At 39.2% G+C, this 21,727-nt stretch overlaps 1 protein-coding gene across 2 annotated transcripts in view; it reads left to right on the top strand.

Moving 5' to 3' along the window:
• Window positions 1-21,727, top strand: part of mgll (monoglyceride lipase) — a 35,862-nt gene that overhangs the window by 4,031 nt on the left and 10,104 nt on the right. For both annotated transcript variants that reach the window (XM_072366176.1, XM_072366175.1), the window contains 4 exons: window positions 9,044-9,150; window positions 14,137-14,273; window positions 21,240-21,350; window positions 21,612-21,701. In XM_072366176.1, the coding sequence (XP_072222277.1) occupies window positions 9,044-9,150; window positions 14,137-14,273; window positions 21,240-21,350; window positions 21,612-21,701 (445 nt within the window). The remainder of the gene's footprint in view (window positions 1-9,043; window positions 9,151-14,136; window positions 14,274-21,239; window positions 21,351-21,611; window positions 21,702-21,727) is intronic.

Genomic DNA, 21,727 nt, shown 5'->3' with positions numbered 1-21,727 from the left:
GTTGGAAGGGTTATGTAAGCGCTTTCTCACTGGAAGTCAACCTGTCAAAATGCTAAAACTGCAAGCAGACGTAGAGGAGGCAGACGTTCGGGAGTCCCAAGAACACATATCATCATGTATATATGGTTTAACCCACATTAATTCATATGTATGGTAAAATATTGTGCACCGAAGCTGCTGAGAGTGAGCGTTTTGATTCCCTTTTGATGTGCAGATTGGATGGGTTTTGATTCCTTGTGTTCAGCAGCTTCACAACAATTGATTCATGTCAAAGTAAGAAGACCACAAAAGCTGCATTTGAATTTTCACAGGATGCCTAAATTCTTCACCGCCTCTCAGACTCATAAGAATGTTTTCGCTGAGATTGCAGCTCATATAAAGTTGGATGAAGTAGGTTTATAGAAAGTTTTACAAGCTGAAGAGACTGTTGCTGTTCAAGTCTGGGAGACTCACAAGTGCAGTGTTGCTGATGCCTAACCAATCGGACCAATGCGTCAACAAATTTGATTGATATAATAATACTGAATGTTATCAGGGGGTATAACTGCTCTGGATGCAGTCAGCCATTTGTTTTTCAAACAGCCTTCGCTTGAACCTCTGATAAAAGTGACCCCGTGTGTTAGACCCAAATTTACTGAATCTTTGGTTTTGCAAATGCAGATTTTCCAGACACTCAAAGCACTTCACAGAATATGTATTAATTAAAAACGTGAGAGAGATTGGAAGTAGCGGCAGAACAGTTTTTTTGAATGCAGCACAGTGTGGTTCATCTTTTTCGTTTCAGATAAGAAAAGTCTCGTATCAGTCTCCGTTGCAGCTGGTGCAGTGATAAGCTTTGAAACTCAACGAAAAGTCAAGGTTTGCTGTTTGAGACTGCAGTCAAACAGCAGCCATAACTCTGAGGACAGAACAACAGATTTAAAAGGGAGGTGTCACTGTTAATATAACCAATGTGTTCTAATGAGGGGTGTAAGAGTTGTGCAAATCCATGATTTATTCATACCCCAGGATCATAAACAAAAAATATTTATTGTATAATTCATTCTGTGCCTGAAAGATCTTCAAACGTTATAGTTTTCACCAATCTACAGTGCTATTAACAACACAACAAATAGCATTACTTCATCAACACATCATTAAATAAGAAGGCATTTTCTATCATTACACCTCTAATTATAAAGGGGCTTTTATTCATGTATTTTTTACAAATAGCAAAAACTAACAATCTTATAAAGCAGGAGGTGATGTGTTTTTCTCTTTTGGCTTACGACCAACAACTGAAAACCCAGAGATGCAGTTTAATATTACATTAAATGAAGATAAGCAACACGTTCAGTTAACTGATCATTAACAGGGCTGATTAAGCCATCTACCATCCACTTAAGATCCACTTAAGTCAACTTTTGTTAAAATCACCACAGTTGGTGACGATGTTTGTGCTGTAACCATGGAGTGAGCCTGCTTATGTTTTTTTCAGCTAATCATGGACCACATAATGAATTGCTTTGTCTTGCAACCCCAAACTGAGTAGAAGGAAAGGTCCCATGCAAAGTGCGGTCAGTGTGACCTTTGTGTGAAATCATCCAAGAATAATACACAAAGTATTCAACCAGACCGAAAACAACTATTGGGAGGGGAAAGCGCCTGCAACCAGGAGGTAAACTAAAGATAAAAGGAAGTGGTTCTTCCAGTATGTTTGTTTAACTCTGGCAGTTCAGTAAGTCATCCTTGTGAATCTTTAGGAGGAAGAAGAACGTGTTTTAGAGATACCAGGATAGTCACTTTGAGTCCTGAATGTAACTCATATTGTCTGAGAGAGAATGTTTCTCCAACGCACGACAAGCAGAAAACAGGAAACAAATGTAGATAAAAGGACTAAAAACTACCTCAGTCATTTGTCTGTTTTCTTAGCAGCTCTTTAAGAACTGTAAATCTAGGACTAAAATGCACATTTTGTAATGCCTGTTCTGTGGCCTGAACATCTGACACACAGTCTACAAAGCACCAGAATAGCCCTTATGATAAACCTTTTTGTTGTTACAGCCCTTTCTGTTAATTGTCATCTTGAAATACTGGGAAACATTGATTTTGATTTTGACATGTAGAGCAAAGCTTTTCTCATGTTTCAGATGATGTTAATGAGTAACAGTTACGGTCAACTGAATACAATTTAAAAAAAAGAAACTAATGTTTTCTCTCGGACATTTTTACCTATATGTACCTGGAAATGTAGACAAGTAGATGAGTGAATGAAAGATTCATTCCATTGGTGCTGGTTTTCAATGATGTAATATTGTTTTACAAGCTGTATATTTGAAACAACAAAGCTGTGATGTCTGGGTAATAGAGCAAAAATACAAAACATATAATATTTTCATTTAAAACATTTTTATTGTAGTGAGAATGAAAATCGGGTCAAAGGCTACTGAAAGGTCCTTTCATTAGGAGCAGGAAGTGGGTGAGAGGTAATAAGGGAAAGATAGCAGGACATCTATAATAATTGACAGAGCTTTCAGCAGATTTCCAACTTTGAACACATGAACACTCAGATACACTTGGATCCATGTATGCATTGAAAGCTTTTATTTTTACGTAGCATTCATCTTTGTGTGCAGCCGATAGTCCCAAACATGCACTCGCAGGTTGTGTAAATGGGTCATGCTGTTACCAGCGTTTTCACTGCACGTGGCTTCAGTTTCCTTTCATGTTTGTGTTTCTGCAGTGTCAGGCTATTTAATTTCCCCACTGCTACATTCTACTGTGTACGCCAAGGATACTTTACAAAGACAAATGGCATTTGGTATAATAGTTCCCTTCGTGTTTGTGCCTGGGAGTAAATCGTGTTTGAGCAACTGAACGAATTAAATAAGCGGGACACTTATATTTTCATAAAATCCAATGAGTGGGTGATTCCAAGTCCCAGCTGCAATTATTCACCGTGAACTAGTGACTGAAAATGACTAACAGACCAGACAAGAACGGCTTTTAGGTGAGTTACTCAGTAGTTAGACATGATTACTGCATATGCAAATCAGCAGGTGCAGACTATGGCCTGGATCATTCAAATAACAGGATGGACAAATGTCAATTTGCAATGTATGGTAACTGTTATGAAATCTGGAAATCATGTTGATTGTACTGCAATACAGATGTATAAATGGCATAAATGGCATTATAGGTCATTTGGTGGGAAAAAGTAGATATTGCAACAGGAGGTACTCATAAGGTGCATAAACGAAAGATACACTAACATAACAAGTGAACAAAAGGGTCATACAGTACAAAGCTGCAATGACAATGTACAAAGTTTAGATTCCAGCAATATTTGGTAGTATCAGAGGCTGTCTTTTTTTAAAATGTTGTAGTGTTGACACACATTTTTGAATGAGAAACACTGAACAAGCAGTCCCAAACGATGTGTAGGTTAAATGCTAACTGGTCAAAAACTGCTAACTGGTTGTAATTTTATCCACAGGAGGAAAATTGTCATATAAGTTAAAGGAATTAGTGTTTTTCTCAGTATGTTTTCCGCTGATTCTTTTTTGTAGTATCAGTAAGCGATACATCAGTTAAACATTAAAGTAAGCCCACTTTTGAATGTGCATCTAAACCGCTCTCTGCTGCATGAAGGTAGATGGTTAGCATATCCAATGCAGCATTACCTGTTTAATCCTTCACAATTGCATTCAAATGTGCAAATCATCTTGTATTTTTGGTGAACAGATAAAATGAGACTGAAACATTTAACTGTGTAGAGCTATACTTTAGCGTGTTTTTGGTTTAACTGTTGTCCCATTGGTGTAAATGTTCCTGTGGTGCTTGCCTGCAGTCTGTCTGCCATCATTACTCTCCATCACACTGTGATTTCCTCTTTCTTGTGTTTTCTTCTCTGCACAGCCCACTTTGTCACACTCTAAATAATGACTTCCCAATTTCTTGCATCCTTTCTCGTTGTTACTCTCTGTCATATGTGTTTTGTTTTGTCTTGTCACCTGGGAATTTATACTTGCGCAAAGTCTGATGGTTTCTTAAATTAGAAACAGAACTAAAATGTCTCGAATGAAGCAGACTTAAATTACAGTGCAATCTTTTTGTGAGAGATTACTCGCTGTAATAATCAAGAATAAAGAAGCATTTTCCTTATATTACACCATAATTCTGTGTATTATGTCTACACAGTGCTGTTCAATACCATGGTCATTACATAATCACTTAAAAAAAGTGTTACTGAAGAGTAAATATAAGCGCCCAGAGCTAAAGACTGTACATAAAAGATGGATGTGACCACGGTAATGTCCCCCATTGCTTTGTGGACTGGTGTTTGTGTCAGCACTTTTAGGTTTTGCAGCCACAACTGGCATGCCAGGGTTGCATTTGAGGACAATATGCAGCCCTGCCCATAATAAATACTAAAATTTAAGTTTGAGTTAGGAAAAAATCACTCCAGAAAAGGGCAATTTAGTTGTAAAGACGACCTAAACCACAGTTTTTGGCTCCTCTATGTTGGCTTCATGTTTCAGGATGGCAGGTTACTGCTTGTTAAGAACTAAGGAGTAAATAAGAAGTTTGCTGTTGATTCAGAAGATATAGTCTCATAACTTGTCTTTGGTGGAGCAAGGACATGTTATTTTTTTGAGGGGGTTTATATTTAGTCAGCTTGGTGATGCTATGCTTATTTAACTTCCTCTTAGTTAAAAAAAAAAAAACAGATAGTGAAACAATGCTCAAACTAAAATCAAACTTTATTTTGCTCTTACAAGTGTTCTTTTTGCTTTGGTAGCTTTTCAGAACCTGTTTATGTCCTTTATGCTCTCATATGCTGTAAATCTGCGGTTCCATCCACTGTTTTCCTTTAATCTTGGGCTCTTTACTTTTATACCTAAGTCACATACCTATTACATATTATATAATGTACACATATGCATGCATACAGTCATGTTTCCAACACTTAAGAGGATATTATTTTTTGACTTATATACATTCCCTAGAGTTTTACTCATACCTTTATCGCTGCTACTTTATGACTAAACACCACAACTCTTCTACCAAATCTTTACAGAAGAAAGGGGATAGTTTACATTTGGAGTACTGTGCTTTTCTTCCCAAAATGGAAGCAGATCCCAGAATGTAACGCTACATAAATATTTATGTCCTAACAAACTAAGCAATACATGGAAGTGCACATCTAACTGAGTTCTAAAGAGTTTTTGTCCATTACCGGTAATTCCATTACGATATATATGCTTGGTCATTCTCTCTTGACCTTTGGCCCCTACCGACCGATACAGAATTAGGCATATCTTGAAAAGATAACTACGTAACTAAATGTAATACCAAATAGAAATCAGCATCCTGTCCAATTTCTCATTTTTTAAGCTAACTAGATAAAAATCGTTGAATAATTAAACTAGTTACAGTTGATTTTGGAGATTCAAAGCAGCAATGTCAAAAGAAGCATCTCAGTTTTCTATATCTATTCATGGTAAAAGGATAAGGGAGAAGTACACTAAGATGCATGTGCAAGTCTTATCTGAGCATGAACATCCTACATCGGACAACAACTGTACTTACAGCATTAGGAGTTAGAAAACACGGTTACGGTTAATGAAGCACACTTTTAAATTCTTATCAGTCGTGGTTCCCTCTGGGAAATTAGGATTCTTCACTTTACAAAACAGCGGCCTAGTAACACATTTCCATCTGACAAAGACAGGGAAATTCATATCATGGGTTTCTAATTTCTAAAGTCTGTGAGTATCAGTAGGTATGCAAGAAATGTCACTAACAATTTTCCATGTAAGCATTTGGAGGTTTATAAGTTATATAATCTTGCAGAGTCCACCACCATTGCATGAAGGGGATTAGGGCCTTGGCTTTGTTTAGGATCTGTAGTTGTTTGGAGTAGCTCCGTGTAAAGCCAATGGGAGGTATAAACTCTCTCTCAGGCTTTCTGGGTGTTTTAATAAGGCTGGTTATAAGCCATGTTGTTCCCGTAATGGAAACTGTGTGAGAGACAAGTGGGTCTCTAGTTCCCATGAGAGAAAAGACTGAAGAGTGAAGTGAAATAATGCAACGAAAGAAGTGAAAAGAAGTGTTTCAGCTTTATATAACGTAATTGCTACATCTCTAAACAAGAATTAATTGTGACAGGGATAATGCAGATTGCCACACCACTGGATGGAGTTAAATGCTCATTTACATTTGCGTTTGTTTTTAAGACACCCACTCCTGAACATCACTGTACCAATCAAATAGTTTCACTTGATAAGTTAATCGCCGAAATCATGTCTTGATAAGTATGGTGATAAGTGGGAAAGTATATAGACACTGAGACATTTTTGAGCCCTAATTTTAGTCTGAACAGTGTCCAAAACCAACTTTTGTGGAATATTTAAATCACATTTGAAATAGTCTAACTGTCACCGGTCTTCTTATCAGCTTAGGGAGATATGCTCTCATTCAGGTAAAGGAATTGTTTGTATGTGTCAAAACATCTCAGCCCATAGAGGCATCACTTGCTAGAGCACCACTAGCAAAGTGGAAAAAGTCTGCTGGCCTTACACGACTGAGCCAACATACTGAGGATGCCTGAATGATGGCACTCGTCTGCAGATGCCTCATGTTGCAGGGTAAATATTATATAGTCTTTTGCTGTCAAGCATCGACAAACACACAGAGAGAAACTGAAAGTGAGGGTATCCAACAGACCAAAGAGGTATTTTGGAAAATCAAGCATGGATCTTGAATCTTAGTAAGAAAAGCAGGAAATTGCAAATGGAGTGTGCACTGTGTTAACCCCATTAAGACTCTGCTGCTTCTCTGGATGTGTGTTGCAGAACGTTATATTGACACAAAGACACTCATTCACTCACATTCACATTCATTTTGAGTGCAGAGGAACTCTTTGCCCCAAGCGATGGATTCCCAAAAAAAAGGGAAAGAGCCGTGAGTGAATTGTGCTAATGAAGCCTGATGAACAGCTACTTCTGTTCTACTCTCCCTCACCCCCCCACTCCACCCCTCACTCTCTCTCTCTCTCTCTCTCTCTCTCTCTCTCTCTCTCTCTCTCTCCTTGTTTCACTTCATTCCCTTCTTCTTCTGGCTCTGAGTGCATTTGTGTTAATTGTCTGCTGCTGCTGCTACTTATTGAAGCTCTTGCAGGCTTCTGAGCACTGCTGCTTTTTCACAGAGAAAAAGCACTTAGGCATTTCAGTGCTGCTCCCTCTCTGTGGTGAATTCAACTTTACTTATAGGTATGATAATCTGACCAGGACCAGGACTCCCTGAAAGAAGAGCTCTTGTATCTCAATGGGACTTTCCTGTCTAAATAAAGGAAATAAAATTAATTTAATTCTCCCACAGAGAGGACCTTACTTCAAATGCATCGCAAACTTATTGACCTGTTATGTTCCCCCCTGACATTCCACAGATAGTTGCTTGTTAACTGTTCCGTGATCACAGGTTGTCATAACCCTATCTTATGGAACTCTTTGCCCACTGAAATCAGACACACCAAGTCTGTTGCTCCATTCAGATCCTGTTTAAAACTTTCCTTTCTCTGAAAGCCTTTGGCAATGTCTGATACATTTATCACACGTTTTATTATTGCGTTATTGTGATCATCCATTTGACTCTAACTAACCTTATCCCTTATTGTAAAGCACTTTATAACACTGTGCGTGTAACCGTGCTGATTGATGGCTGATATTGCTGAAATGTTTCATTCTCCTGAAATGCCAGTAGAGTGAAAAGAAAAGAAATTCAGAGAGAAAAAAATGATCCTCAAGACTATTTTTTTCTATTTACAACAATAATAAATTAGTTCTTTACCAGTTTATACAGCTTTATACAGCAATATTAGTGTATGGATGTTTAAAATTAGGGGCCAGTTGAAGAGCTCTAATAAAAGGCATCTCCTGTGAGTTAGAGCCACATTGAGTCATACATAAATTCGTTAATGTACTAATTTTCTCTTCATGGGTCTGCAGTCCCATGTGTCTTAGGACGACAGGCGGGGAACACCCTATAAGGGCCAACAGTCCATTACAGGACTATCATGAAAAACATGTTTATCAGTATGGCTTGTCAGTGACTCCCATTGGCTCACAGGCTTTACAATCTGTTCTATCAAGTCCCGAAAACCAAAATAATTGAATTATTTACAGAAGGCCCATTAGCGCACATATCAGAGGGAGTGAAATTACCTAATGACATCATGAGAAAAGCTTTTTGAACGCGAGTCTCTTGGACTCCGGGCTGGTTTGGAGCCTGACCCTCACAATAATTATGTCCATGTTGTTTTAGTCTATTGTTGGGAGCATGTGGAATATATAGGAGTGTCTGACTCTTCTAAGGACACATCTTACATGTATATAGGGTGTATCTGATAAAAACATAGGCAATAGATAAATTCTCAAAATAAAAAAAAAGTTAATGTTTTTTTCATTTTAAAAATACAAAACTAAACTGATGGTTCCAGTCTCCATACTTTTAGCTCAGAGACATGACAGTTTTAGGAATATAGTGGGAGCATCATAGCTGCTCTCACTGTATTTATGGATTCCTTTTGGTTTCTCTGGCTTCCTCGGTTTCTGTTTTGACTCAGGCAGGAAGGGGTGTGTAGATACAGACAAATATGCAGATGGATGATAACTGTTTTTTTTTATCTGAATACATAGTCTGCCTGCTTCATTCTCAGCCTGCCTTTTTTCCTTCATCATTCATGTCAGTCCCCCACACACAACTGAACATCCAGTCCAGTCAGTGATGCACAGCTTCTTATACTTGATTTACCAAATGCCCCATAGTGATTACATTCCATGGCCTGTTAGTGAGAAACTGCTAGATTTCTTTCCCCCCATCCTTAAACATTTCTGCTTCTGTCCTGTCCGAAGAGATCAGTAGAGGACTTTATCAGTAAATTGCGGAAGCATGACACTCCCGTGCATTAAAAAAAAACAAAACAGATAAAGAGAGATAAAAGGGGTCATGTGTAGGTTTGCTTGTGAATTGACATTTTTCCTCTCCATTCTTCTCCTTTTAGGGCTCTGGTGTTTATTGTTCATGGAGCTGGGGAGCACAGCGGGCCATATGATGAGATTGCACGGAGACTGAGGGATCTGTCCCTGCTGGTATTTGCACATGACCACGGTGAGTGACAAACATATATCACAGGACTGTAATCGCATGCATGCATTTACACTCACTGTGCCTCTCATATTTATCTGTAGTTCATGCACAGCTTTTGCGTGAGCTTACAGAAATCCCTTTGGTGCTTGTTAATTCTTTATTGATCTAATCCTTTTAGAGAAAATTAATTAGGTGGTTCATTGCTCTTTTGTTCTGCAGCAGTACCTTTGTGTGTAAGCGGTGAGCTGAATGCAAGTCAAGAAAAACCTGCTGGTTTTGTCAAGTGTTCATGAAAGCTTTGAGCTTTGAGCAGAACTGTCTAACTCTAACCCCGTGATGACAGAACTGGTCCGGCGCCTAGACAAAACGCGTGGCTCAAAATTACTAACATAAGGGAAATAGCTCTAGAATTGTGAATAGAAATGTGTCAAATTGTAATTTACACCCAAGTTTCCATTTTACTTAGTGATTGGGGGGCGTTCCTCATCCGAGTCAAATGATAAAGGATATCATTTGCTGGACAAATATGAATAAAGATATATGAATAAAACTATTCTGACTCGACTTTGTTATCAAGTACATTTACAGTTTTAGAGAATTAATTCAAAGTGGGAGAACAAAATCATATTCTCTGTATGCGTTCCCATGTATGGCCAACAAAGCTTATAACAGGATACAAAGTTGTTTTCGTGACAGCAGAATATTCTTCAAATACAGATGTTGCAAAGAAGCACACATCTTTAAACCAGCTGTTCAGATGATCTGGTCCAAGTGAATATCTGTGCCAAACAAACAAAAAAAAAAACATCAAGGTGTTCTAGGGATAATGAATTAAGTACAGTGGGATAGACTGCCTGAAAACACAACGCCTCTGTGCCAGTGACAGTCGTGGCTTAAAGCCATTAATGAATAGCAGCTTGTTAGAGACAAGTGAAAGAGAGATTTTTCTCTGAGTACATCAGCTGCTGTAGCAACTCAAGTGGGAAGCTGAAATGTTTTGTACTTTTTAACCAAAACCACTGAAACATTCCACCCCTTTGTCATCATTTTAAAATGATACAATACTTAGATTGTGTGTATCCACTGATTTGTTCTGTTTTCATCAACTTAAAACATTAGACATATATCACTTTTTTGGTCGTCTTGCTTTAGTTTTTTGTGAGTGTTTAGATAAGTGTTTTGTTCATGCAATGGAAAAGACCACCATGCAAGAGTTTAAGACTTTTTTCTGCCAAAAATAATTGTATATTTTAGAATAATAGATGTAGAGTAATAAAGCCAGCAGCATGACTCTGTGGAGGTCAGTCAGCTAATCTGTCTGTCTCTGTAGTCCAGACTGAAATATGCTTTTTGCTTGTAGAACTTACTCCAGAGCAGCGCCAACTCTTTGCTGTTTATGACCTAGGAGCCAATTATTGTTAGGATCCATGACCAACTGAAACTTTGTGAGCACCGTGTTTAAACATTAAAGGTCCACTGTAGCATCTGATCGAGCTAAGCCAAGAGAAGACCGAGCTTCAGCATAGATTTGATGTTGAAGCAGCAGCAACTTCCAATTTTCTTTTCCAGCAAATATGTTCATGTAAAAGAGAAATTTGCTCAAAAGGTTTGGATATAAACCATTCAAGACAAATCAACATTCCCACTTTTTCAAAGTGTTCTTGTGTTATGTGTTTTGAAATTACACCATAATTGAGTTGATTCAAATTCTATTTTCCCTCCAGCAATATTATCTAAGGATAGACAGTTCCAAGCTCAGCTCTGAGTCTGAGTGGTTTTACTGAGAAGATCTTAGAGACATCAGGAATACATCATGTGAAAGTGCATCTGAGCCTGCTGTTAACAGCTGTGTTCGGCATACTTTGGAATATATTCACAGCAGAGGAGGTCCCAATGTGAAGCAGACAAAGACGATAAAAAGGAATGAATGGCTGAGGCCCCTCACACAGGAGCAGTTTGTTCAGTGACTCATAGTTAAATGTCACAGTGTTTAAAGGAAAATACTGGAGTGGACCAAGTCTTTGGAGACACTAGTTTTACATTATCTCCCTCACATTCACATGCGTACACAGACACACACACGCCACCACGGGCAACTCCTTGTAGAGTTCAACAATTGAGATCTTTTATACTTTTTTCAGTCTCAAGTGCAGTTCTTTCATTCACATCCTGCAGAGACAGGAGGTTTCTTCCATCTGGCTCATGATGCATCTGTTACCAGTCAACATAGTCACAGATCAACCTGCAAATGGTTAACTCCCGATGAGCAAACTTGAAATTGAAATCCTAAAATTACGGCTGAACATACTTTTTTCCCCCTTATTTATATTACTTAATTTGTACACCTATCACATACCCAGGCCTTTAACAAGTAACTGGTGTAGTTTCCAATGTGTAACATAAATGGCTTCATCAGTCTGTTAAAGTGACAGCATTCTGTCATACAGACATTGGTAACTTTTACATTAAGCCCTTGACAATGAAGGAGAACACCATGATACAAACTTGAAGATTGGACAGTACAAAAAGTGAGATATAATGCGAAAATGGTGAAGTCTTCCTTCGATGCTGTCGAAGTGAAGGGGTGGGAAATAGTCTTTTCAGCATGTTTCAGCTTGTTGAACGAGAACCCATGTGAGGAGGAGGAGCTTTTCCTCGTTCATGTGGCTCAGGCATTGAACAAAAAAACCTTTTGGTGAATCTGGTTATGGTAGAAAAATCCAATAAGTGGGACAGTTTTGACATTGGCATTATTTAATTATTTGATAGCACAATCTGTGGGAATCCTCTGAAAAGCTTGTCATATGCCAGGTTTACTCGCTGCCTCCTTGCAAAGCAGATATGTGACTACATACAGTATAGACTTGTGTCATGGTTACAGTGATATGTTAAACTTATGTCTGACCTTGTAAAATGATTGATGTAAGATGTTGTTGCGGAAAAACACTAGGCTACTCATCCAGACATGTTGCCAGCGTGTTCAGTTGCTGTCAGAATGAGCGGAATGCATATCTGAAGGAATCGGCGAAACTATCAAAATAAATATCTTAAAACACATCGAAGAGGTGAAGTGTGTGATGAAGAGCCCACTAAATTCAGGTGCAGATCTAGATTTCTGTCTTTAAATTGAGAAAAAGGACATTGACCTAAGCAAGAAGATGTCCTCCTCAAATGCATTTCTTTTCAGATAGAAATAAAGTAACAAGCAAAAGATTTGAAAATAGATGCATACATTTATAATCTGACACATTAAGGGACATTCAGAGATAATCTGGGCCACAAATTGCAACATTTGTTTTGCATTGTGAACACAAATGGGTCCTGGACTAAATGGATGGTTATCCTGATGATGTCCTCTGCATTTGGAAGTATTGGCTCACCTTTAATTGCCTGCACAGTTGTTCTTTTAAGCATTAGTCAACAGAGTTTTCAAGGTATGAGATTTCCTTTCAAGGCTTCTTACCAGAGACATTTCCTGTTTACACAGTATCATCACCAACTATGAGATGATTCTGACCAAGAATACCAGAAGAAACATCTGAATCAGGGCTCCTTTGTAGCTTTACCTACTATACAGTAGGAGATCATCTTCCTGCAGGGTTTATATGTCTGAATGTGTAGAGAACTGATGAAGATGGAGGACTCAAGTTCAGGCTCATGAGCAGGGTTAGGGAGGGTAGATTGGGGCAAAGTGAGGCATTATTTTAAGATAAATAATGAGTGTGTCATGAGATCCAAGGAAATCAAAAATGAACAAACTGAAGACAGAACAAAAGCACAGAAACAGGACAGGCTAACATGGGGAACTACATTGAGGATGTAGCAATGGACAAGAGGAACCAAGGAGTATTTATACTGAGGGAGCTGATGACATTAAAAGGCAGGTAGTGGTGATTTAATGAATGCAAATACAATCAGAATGTAAGCCTAACAGAAAAGACAAGCCAAACTCTACAAAATAGAACAGGAAGCAAGACGAAATGCAATGTCAACTAAACCAGAACAGCGATCTTCAAAAGCAGAACAAAATACAGATCAACAAAATCAGCCTCTGGTCTGCCGTGGAGGAAAGTTTGCAGTTCTCCCTCACCCAACGCGACAGTGAGTGGACAGTGATTTCTACACCATTCTCCTTTTGACGAGCTAAAAAACAACAAGCATGGTCGATGCTCTTCTTTGCACGCATACGAGATGCATACATTTATGAATACAGCCCCACATTAAATGGCAGAGCGAATGTGAGAAGGTGTGAGCTGCACATGTTGTGAATGTTTAGGAGATGGTGTTGTTGGTTCTGTGGTTGCCACGGCAGCCTGCCCAATCTCTCAGTTAGTGCAGTACAAAGCTTGAGGAGAACACATATATCTTCTATATTCACATACATATACATATTCATACATTTTCCCTCCTCACCATCTGTCAGTCACACTTTTCTCTTAGCTGTCTTCTTCTTGTATCATGGTTTCTGTCATCTGGTCATCTACCGACTTACTCTGCTATTTTCTTTACCTATCTGCAGTATTTGTCCACTTAACTCTAGTCTCTCTTGTTTTCTCATGTGTTCCTCTTCCTTTTGCTGTAATTTTTTTCATTCCTCATCTTTCTTTTCCCTTACCTTTCTTCCTCCTCTCATCATTAGGGCCTCCATCCATCTTCTTGTCTTCTCATTTTCTCCATGTCGTCAATTTATTTGTTACCTTCCATCTTTTTCCACCCTCCTACCCTCTTTTCTGTCTTTATTCTGTCCGTATTCTTCCTCCTCATTCTTATCCTTCTTGTCTCTGTTCTTTCATCCTTACGTCATCCAATAGTCAATCATTTGAGACGCTTTTTACATGTTTAGAAATCACCACCAGTGGGAGGGGGGGGGTGTCCTACAAGCAGCCACATCCAGGAGTTACAACAGACAGCCAAAGTTCTTAGATATTCTTTGCATATTTTCTCTGCCAGTAACACCCCTCTCTTCTTCTTTTTCTACTTCTTCTTCTTCTCGCCCTCCTTCCACAGTTGGTCATGGTCAGAGTGAAGGAGAGAGGATGAACATCAAAGACTTTCAGGTTTACATCAGGGACTCCCTTCAGCACATCGACCTAATGAAGTCCCGCCATCCTGACCTGCCCGTCTTCATTGTGGGCCACTCCATGGTAGGACACTTTCCACGACCTATTTCAATGCCTTGAATAAGCCATTCAGTGGTTTGTTGTCCATGACAGATAATATCTTTGGGCTTTGTTTTGTTTTCAAACACCGAAATGTGCTTCAGGTAACAGCTCTGGGGACAATGAATCACTTGCTCTTGTTCAGGTTTATTTTCCTGTCTTGTTTGGTGTGAAAATACATTCTATGTTTGGGTTCCCTCGAGCACTGGACGACAGTGAAACAGTGGCTTTAAATTGAAGTGTACACAAATAAAAAAACACAAATATTGAGAAGATTCTCTGTTTCGCTAATAAAGAACACCACAGTGCCCATGTTTGTCTCCCTTTGAATGACATTTTATTTGGTTTTGCTCAATAGACTATGTAATTTATGTTTAAAGGACAAATGCCACATCAGCTTCAGGGAAACAGTCCAGTGAGGGTTTGCTATTTGCTTTTCTCAGTAAATCCCTGCTCACCTTTCACACAGTGACACACATTCCCTGCAGCCTACAGCTGCTGCTGGTTACAGAAAACCTTCAACAGACCAAGTTACAGGTTGAGTGACCTGCTCACTGGCAATGTTGCAGTGCTTGTGCACAGAGGGAGCAGAGTTTTACTTGAAGACTAATTAGGGCCAGTATTTCTTTTGCCATCTACTAAAGATCCCACTTATATTTTGTTCAGTTTGAAGCTGTAGATAGCAGTTGTCTAGTTTTGATTTGCATAAAAAGGAATGGATATGCTCTGTCTTTCTGTGCGCAATCCCCCTTTATCTCAACAATACAGGTCATATAGCTTTAGAGGTTTTGCAATCCTCATGTGCTGCATTCCACTCCCCGTTTCCAGTTTTTTGGTTAAACTAGAAGAACAGGTTGTTATTGTTCTTTAAATAATAGTTGCTTCATGTTTTGCCTCATTCCTAACCTTATGAGCGTGGTAGTTTAACAGTCTTTTCCTCTACATTTTGGAGAGAAAGCGGATTGGCAAGTTTCCGAAATTGAAAAACAATTTCTCTCGTTTAAGAAGAAGAAACTAGTGACAGGATGTTATATTCTGTGTGCTTATTGTTTAATACAGGGAAGATCTTTAAATATGTGTACATTACGAGTCATTTGGGTCATGATAATCCAAAGCGCTTAAACAGAAGAACTTCTTCTTACGATTCTTGAAGAATCAATTAGCTCTCACCCAAAAGTCTTCTCCAGTTCTGTCTGGTTTCAGACTTTTAAAATACACGTAAACATGTAAGTCCAATCGATTGAAATCAGGTGTCTCAAAACCTGACATTCAACCTAGATAATGCAGTTAGGGACTGAATCACTTGTTAGTGTATGCTCAACTACACTCAAATGGGCCTACGTGCTCTGTACATGCTCCAAAGTTAGATATGTCTGCATCTTTTTGGAATAACAGTAAAGTATAAGTCTCCTGTCAGACTAAAAGCATCAGAAATTGTGATTGAAAAGCCCATAAAGACTGTCAACTCACAGTCGCTTAAAGCATCTTCAGAGTCTCCAGTGAAATGGCCAAGTTGAGCTGTAACCGCAGCTCGACTCACTTATATATGCATTTAACTGTAGTGACTGAGCCAGGCTCCCATGCTACTGGTTATTCTGATCTTTGTTAAACAACTAACAGGAGACAATGACCCACAGGATGAGGAACTGTGACACGCATGTGACCTCAGTGACCCCAAAAACAACCTGAAACCCAGAACTGATTCATCCTTTTGGTTTTACCTACAACATGTGAGACTGCAGAAATGAATTCCCCATTTATTGAAGCTTTTCTTATAATTCCCTAAGAAACTGTCTTGATTCGGTTGAGTTAAATTGAGTTGATTCTTGGTGTCAATTTCATTGGAGAGAACATCAACAAAATGGCCTCAATTAAGCTTTGTGAGAGATTCTGCCAAAATTCATATTAAGAATTTTTCATTAGGTATTTAGAGGCAAGAAATGTCAACACAGGCCTCCAAACTATTTTTAGGTCATTGGTTTAGTCAGTTATTCGCAGAGCTGCATCGAACATCACAGCCTCTTGCTGTTGTGCTCTGATGCCCACTAACTCTTAGCACAGCAGATAGAACACAAACATTAGTGCTGAGTTATATAATGTATCATTACTGTCAGTGTTTGTAGTTCAAGTCAGTTTGTACTTCAATGAACTTGTCTCTTTGGTGAATGAACAAACTTCCCTCATTCTGTATTCATGCACATCAAACGCACACAGTTTCATGCATGCATCTTTAAACACAGTTTATCATGTGTTAAAGCGGATGAGCTGCATTCATGGTCAAAGGAACAGAAAGACAAGGGATCTTTTGAACGTGCAGCAGTCAGCCCCTCCTGTGTGAGACAGGAGCATAAATAAATACACTGTTTGTAGTCTTATAGCTAACTCACAGCTGAAAACTTGTTTCAAGCGGAGAACACAGAGGAGAGCTGCAAATTAATTGCAGAATTGTTTTGTCGTGAGAAGCTTGGAGCCTTGTTATCTTGCAGCACAGCAGTGGGCTGGTGGCTATGTGGTATTCAACACAAGGAAGGGATTTACTGCAGATATGATGCTTTGTAGAGAAATGAAAGCTACAGGGTTTAAAGAAAAATACATAATATTTGTGCTTTTTAAGGAAACATTGGCAGCTTGTAAGAACAGTCACAAGCTCAGTATTTAACTTGTTTTAGAGAGTGTTTATCTTGAAGCCAGCCATGCTATTCTCCTTGCTATGTATCAAGACAATGCCAATGGCCCATAAGTTGCATGCATTGTATGTCAGTGTGCATTGTATTTTAAATTGGCTTCAGAGCATTGTCATAAACCATTAGTCAGAGCAAAGTTTTCTTTGTATATGACCTGCATTTTCACCTGCAAAAGGACACGTGATAGGAGATTCCTGTATAAATAGTAGGAATTTATCATCCTGCAATCAAGACAGTAAAAGCTAGAGGAATAGGTGCTTATTTGCCAGTTTGATTGGCAGAGCTTCTGCATACAAATGATCTTCATCAGAAGTTTAAGTTTTCTCTAAATCTACCGAACCCCTCGTGAATCTGGCTGAACCTCATTTGTGATGAGGAATGCTCTGTTAATTGCTTGCTGTTTTATTTTTGGGTTCGATGGGCTACAAATTTAAATTTTATAATTGTCTTATTGCATTTTATTTGAAAAACATATTGTCTTAATGGATTTTTCCACCCAGTCCTCCACACAAGACAGAAGCTGTTCCTGTTGCTCTCTCCTCCTTTTTGTAAATTGAGTTATGATTATTGCTGTCAGTTGGGCTTTCAGAAGATTTAACAACAATCCATTCAATTAATGTGTCTGACGGAGCTTAGCCTGTATGGAGCATTGATTTAGGAACTAAAACTGTCTGAGGTTTTAGGAGCACAAATGCAAATAGTTTTCGGTGCATAATGCAGACAGATCCCAAACAGACAGAGAACACATTTAGACACACTAGAGTCTGTAAATATTAAGACACAACGGGAGAGTCTCCTTCACTTCTCCCCTTTTCCCCATGTTTTTTGTCATCATCTCTCCCTTGCTTTGCCTCGGTTCCTTTCTTTTGCCTAATCACTCTATCTTTGTCATTTTCATGTTCATGTTTTTTCTTTTGTTCTGTGCTGACATCATCTAAGCCAGCTCGCCTGTGACTCCATCGTTTTCTTGTATCACTCCTACGAGATCCTCTCAGTATTTCTTCGTCCTCCGTAGCCTTACCGTTCTTTTAATTTCATTTCTTCATTTGCTTTGCCTTAGAAGCAAATAAAACCCAGAATCGGGGGGGGAAACCAACCCCAAATGAAATGTTGAGTCAGTGTGTTTTTACAGGTTTCATTCCCAGCTTCCCACAGTTGTAACTCTGCATCCTGTTTCCATTAGTCTGTTCCTCTGCTCCTCCCGTTCGTAGGAGTCTGTTTAATCCGGGTGACGTAAAGAACTACAAGACAATGAGCCTCTTGTGGATTTCACTGTATGCACCGTTTCAGGATAACATCCTGAGGTGATTCTGATTAAGAACGCCTGGGTCCAGTAAGAATGTAGTTACCACAGAGAGAAATGTCACACTCATCACCTGTTGTCTACTTTTAGGTTGTATTCCTTCGCACAGACTCCTGACATATACTGCCATTGGAACAAAAATGCGATGCTGCATGTGTATTAATTGTGGTGTAGATTTAAACAATTACTTGGGACCTTTGTTTTAAGTCTTTAAGGCGTTAACAAAACATTTTGCAGTCACTCAGATTTCCTGTCTACGTGTACAGATAGTTTCAGAGTCATCGAGTGACACTGCTGACCCATTCTGTTCAGAAATATTAGAAAGGGCAGAAGGCAAGAAGATGGGAATTAACTTAACCTTTTTTATAATCACCAATATCTTGATTAGAAAATTTACATGTAGCACTATTTCATGCAGCTTTGTACTCTTCAACAATAGAGACATTAGTCAATTAACAGTAAGCCGTATAGGAGCAGAATTCAGACTGATACGTCCATAAACCAGCAGGTTTTGCACGTTTGGCTTGTTACAAAAATGTCAGCTATCGCAAAAAAGTATGTATTTCTTCCTATAATAAGTTAATGTTACAATGTGCAATGTAATACAATATACATTTTGAGAGTCCTAAAAACGTTTCAAACACACTACACAGACTTTCTCAGTTCTCACTGCATCTTACATGGTTAGACGGCCACCCAAGAATTTCAGCAGTTAGTCAGTGATGTACGAGCTGATGGGAATGCTGCCGAATGCCCGCAGCTTTGGCCTCCTCTCACTATTTTCTTTTCTTGACCAGCAAAATTTCCGGCCTAGGCAGATTTGTCCTACTTTCTATGTGCCAGATTTTTATGTAATGGTTTGTCACTGTTTGGGGTATATTGAATATTTACTTGTATTTTTATTGTAGCCCATGTTGCATATTGTTTAGAAGTGGTGTGTACACCAGTCTGCCAAGTACTAGCTGTGTACTTAATCTCAAGGTATTCTCTATTTAGACCACACAATTTGAGTATCACTGCTCCATAGTAGATGTAATGTCTGTATGTCAGCATCTCAGGCAATTTTTGACAGTTCAAGTCCTCCCACTGTCGGAGTGTAGCTGGACAATAACCACATTCATCCCTTCAGCTAAAGTTAGGAGACACAAAGTTTGAGGCGTTCTCTAATCAGCGTCTGAAAGAGTCTAACTGTCTCAGTTCTCTTTCAGTCGCTTCATCTATTCAAACATCTCAGTGTGCAAGTGTACACCACTGGACAAAATTTAAAAAAAAAAAATGTCAAGCAAGAATCAAATATGTTGAACCAATCTGGCAGTTGGGCAGCTTGCATCAGACAAACAAATTTTCAGGTTTGACTCTGTCCCTGTGTTGTTGTGTTCACATATGGTTATTTCATTGTAAGCTTATGTTTGAGGAAGGGGGACAGAAATGATGGGAAAGAAGAGACTGAGGTGGTTTGTATCCAAGCGGCAGTTTTCCAGTGTGCGCTTGTGTCTTTAGAAAGTGAGGTTTTCTGGTGGGAAATCTTCTGTCTTCCTGTTGTGCCTCTTTTCATTAAGTGGGCCTGTCTGCGGGCCCAGGCTTATGAATATTCACACAACTGACAAAGAACACTCACATAAACAAGTTTGAGGCCAATTAGTTTCCAAAAAAAGAGATAGAGACATAGAGAGGGGGCGGATTCACCCACGCAGTATTCCTGTGCTTGTGTGTGTGTCCTGCACTGGTTGCACATAAGAGGAGGAATCTTACCAAAGTCAGCTGTGGCAAATTGATTTGAGTCCTGGTTGCCACAGAGTTGCAAATCATCAGGATTTAATCAGAACAATCAGAAAAAGTCAGCGTGAGTGCCAAACTACGGCCTTGTGCTGATGTTCACTGTCGTCACTGTGCATGTTGGACCCTGCTGACCGCGGCTTTACATTCACATTTCTCTCCCCTGGTCCGTGTAGAGTAACAGCAACAAAAGGACCAAGTGGAAAGTCACACCCAACTAAACAAAAGATGGATTGTTTTATGTTAGTCTTGACCTCTGGGTAGTTTTCCCACTGCCCCTCACATTAGAACCTCTCACCTACTTTCTAAGTCCCTCCCACTTCTGTCACATAAGAGAAGACACTCCCTGTATTTTATTTTATTCTGTGGAATATCATATTAGCAAATCATCTCTAAAACATATCCTTTTAAAATCTCCAAGCAGCTAGAATGGGCTTTTATTGATTTAAACTTCAGATTATTATCTATAGCTCTTTCTGGTGTTTTTCTGTATTTTTCCACCATTACTTTGAGTCGCTTCAGCACTTCTCTCTTTATTTTTGGCTTAGAAGAACTCTACCATTGCCTTCAAGTCAAGTTGCTTTGTCTAAATGTCTTATTGGGACCAGTTACATTAGTGTAGTGGGAAACTGAGCTTACTGGTGTCACTTTTATGTGCTTGCAAGTATGGAGAAGTTACAACCTTGACTGCTTCAAAGTCAAAATGTGACTTTTAGCATCAGCAAAATAAGATTGTTGTACGAGTGACCACTGTGAATTTGACAGTTAGCTCACCAGCATAAAATACTAGTTGGTAATTATTTGAGTCATCTCACACTAAACCCAGGTGGAATAATATCTAAATGTGCACGCTCAGACTCACTCCTAGGGACAATTTAGTCACCAATTAACCAAACATGCATGTTTTTGGATGGTGGGAGGAAGCCGGAGTACCCAGAGAGAACCCACCCATACATAGGGAACATGCAAAGTCCACAGATAAAGGTCCCAGCTGGCTATGGAACCTGGAACCCCCCCTGCTGTAAGGCGACAGTGCTGCATTGTGCGGGGGCAGATGTGGGAACCTAGGATTGCTCTTTAAACTTTATATCAGATTCCAAGCATTTGAAACTAATGTGACACAAGAAAAGTGACAGAAATAGTGACAGAAAAGGTCACATCATGTTATGTCTGTTTTTCTCTCCTTAGGGTGGTGCTATATCAATCCTGACAGCCTGTGAAAGGCCCAGTGACTTTGCTGGGGTGGTTCTGATAGCTCCAATGGTTCAAATGAACCCAGAATCGGCCACACCGTTTAAGGTACCACATGGTTTTTACATTCTCTCACTGCATTCTGGCCTGCTGTGGATAATTACTTCCTATAATTTCAGGTGGGGTATGAGATACTTGCTCTTGAGCAGCATTAGAGGATTCCTAGAAAATCACAGATGTGATTTTTTTTTTTTAAATTTGGCACTAATATGAAACATGGAATCAAACTGTATATTGAGGCGGAGGTATTCCTCATGGAGTCCATATCTGAAAATAAATGCTCATTATTGTGTTTTTCACTGTTTGCAGATTTTCATGGCTAAGCTCCTGATCCACATGCTGCCCAGCCTTACTCTGGGTGCTATCGAGTCCAAATGGGTCTCACGGGACAAAAAGCAGGTGAGAAACAGATGTCCGTGGGTGTG

Source organism: Leuresthes tenuis, unplaced genomic scaffold (assembly GCF_036924035.1).
Source record: "Leuresthes tenuis unplaced genomic scaffold, fLeuTen1.0.hap1 SCAF_16, whole genome shotgun sequence".
Classification (NCBI taxonomy): domain Eukaryota; kingdom Metazoa; phylum Chordata; class Actinopteri; order Atheriniformes; family Atherinopsidae; genus Leuresthes; species Leuresthes tenuis.
Note: the sequence above shows the minus strand (reverse complement) of the source record. Positions and strands in the feature narration are given on the sequence as shown.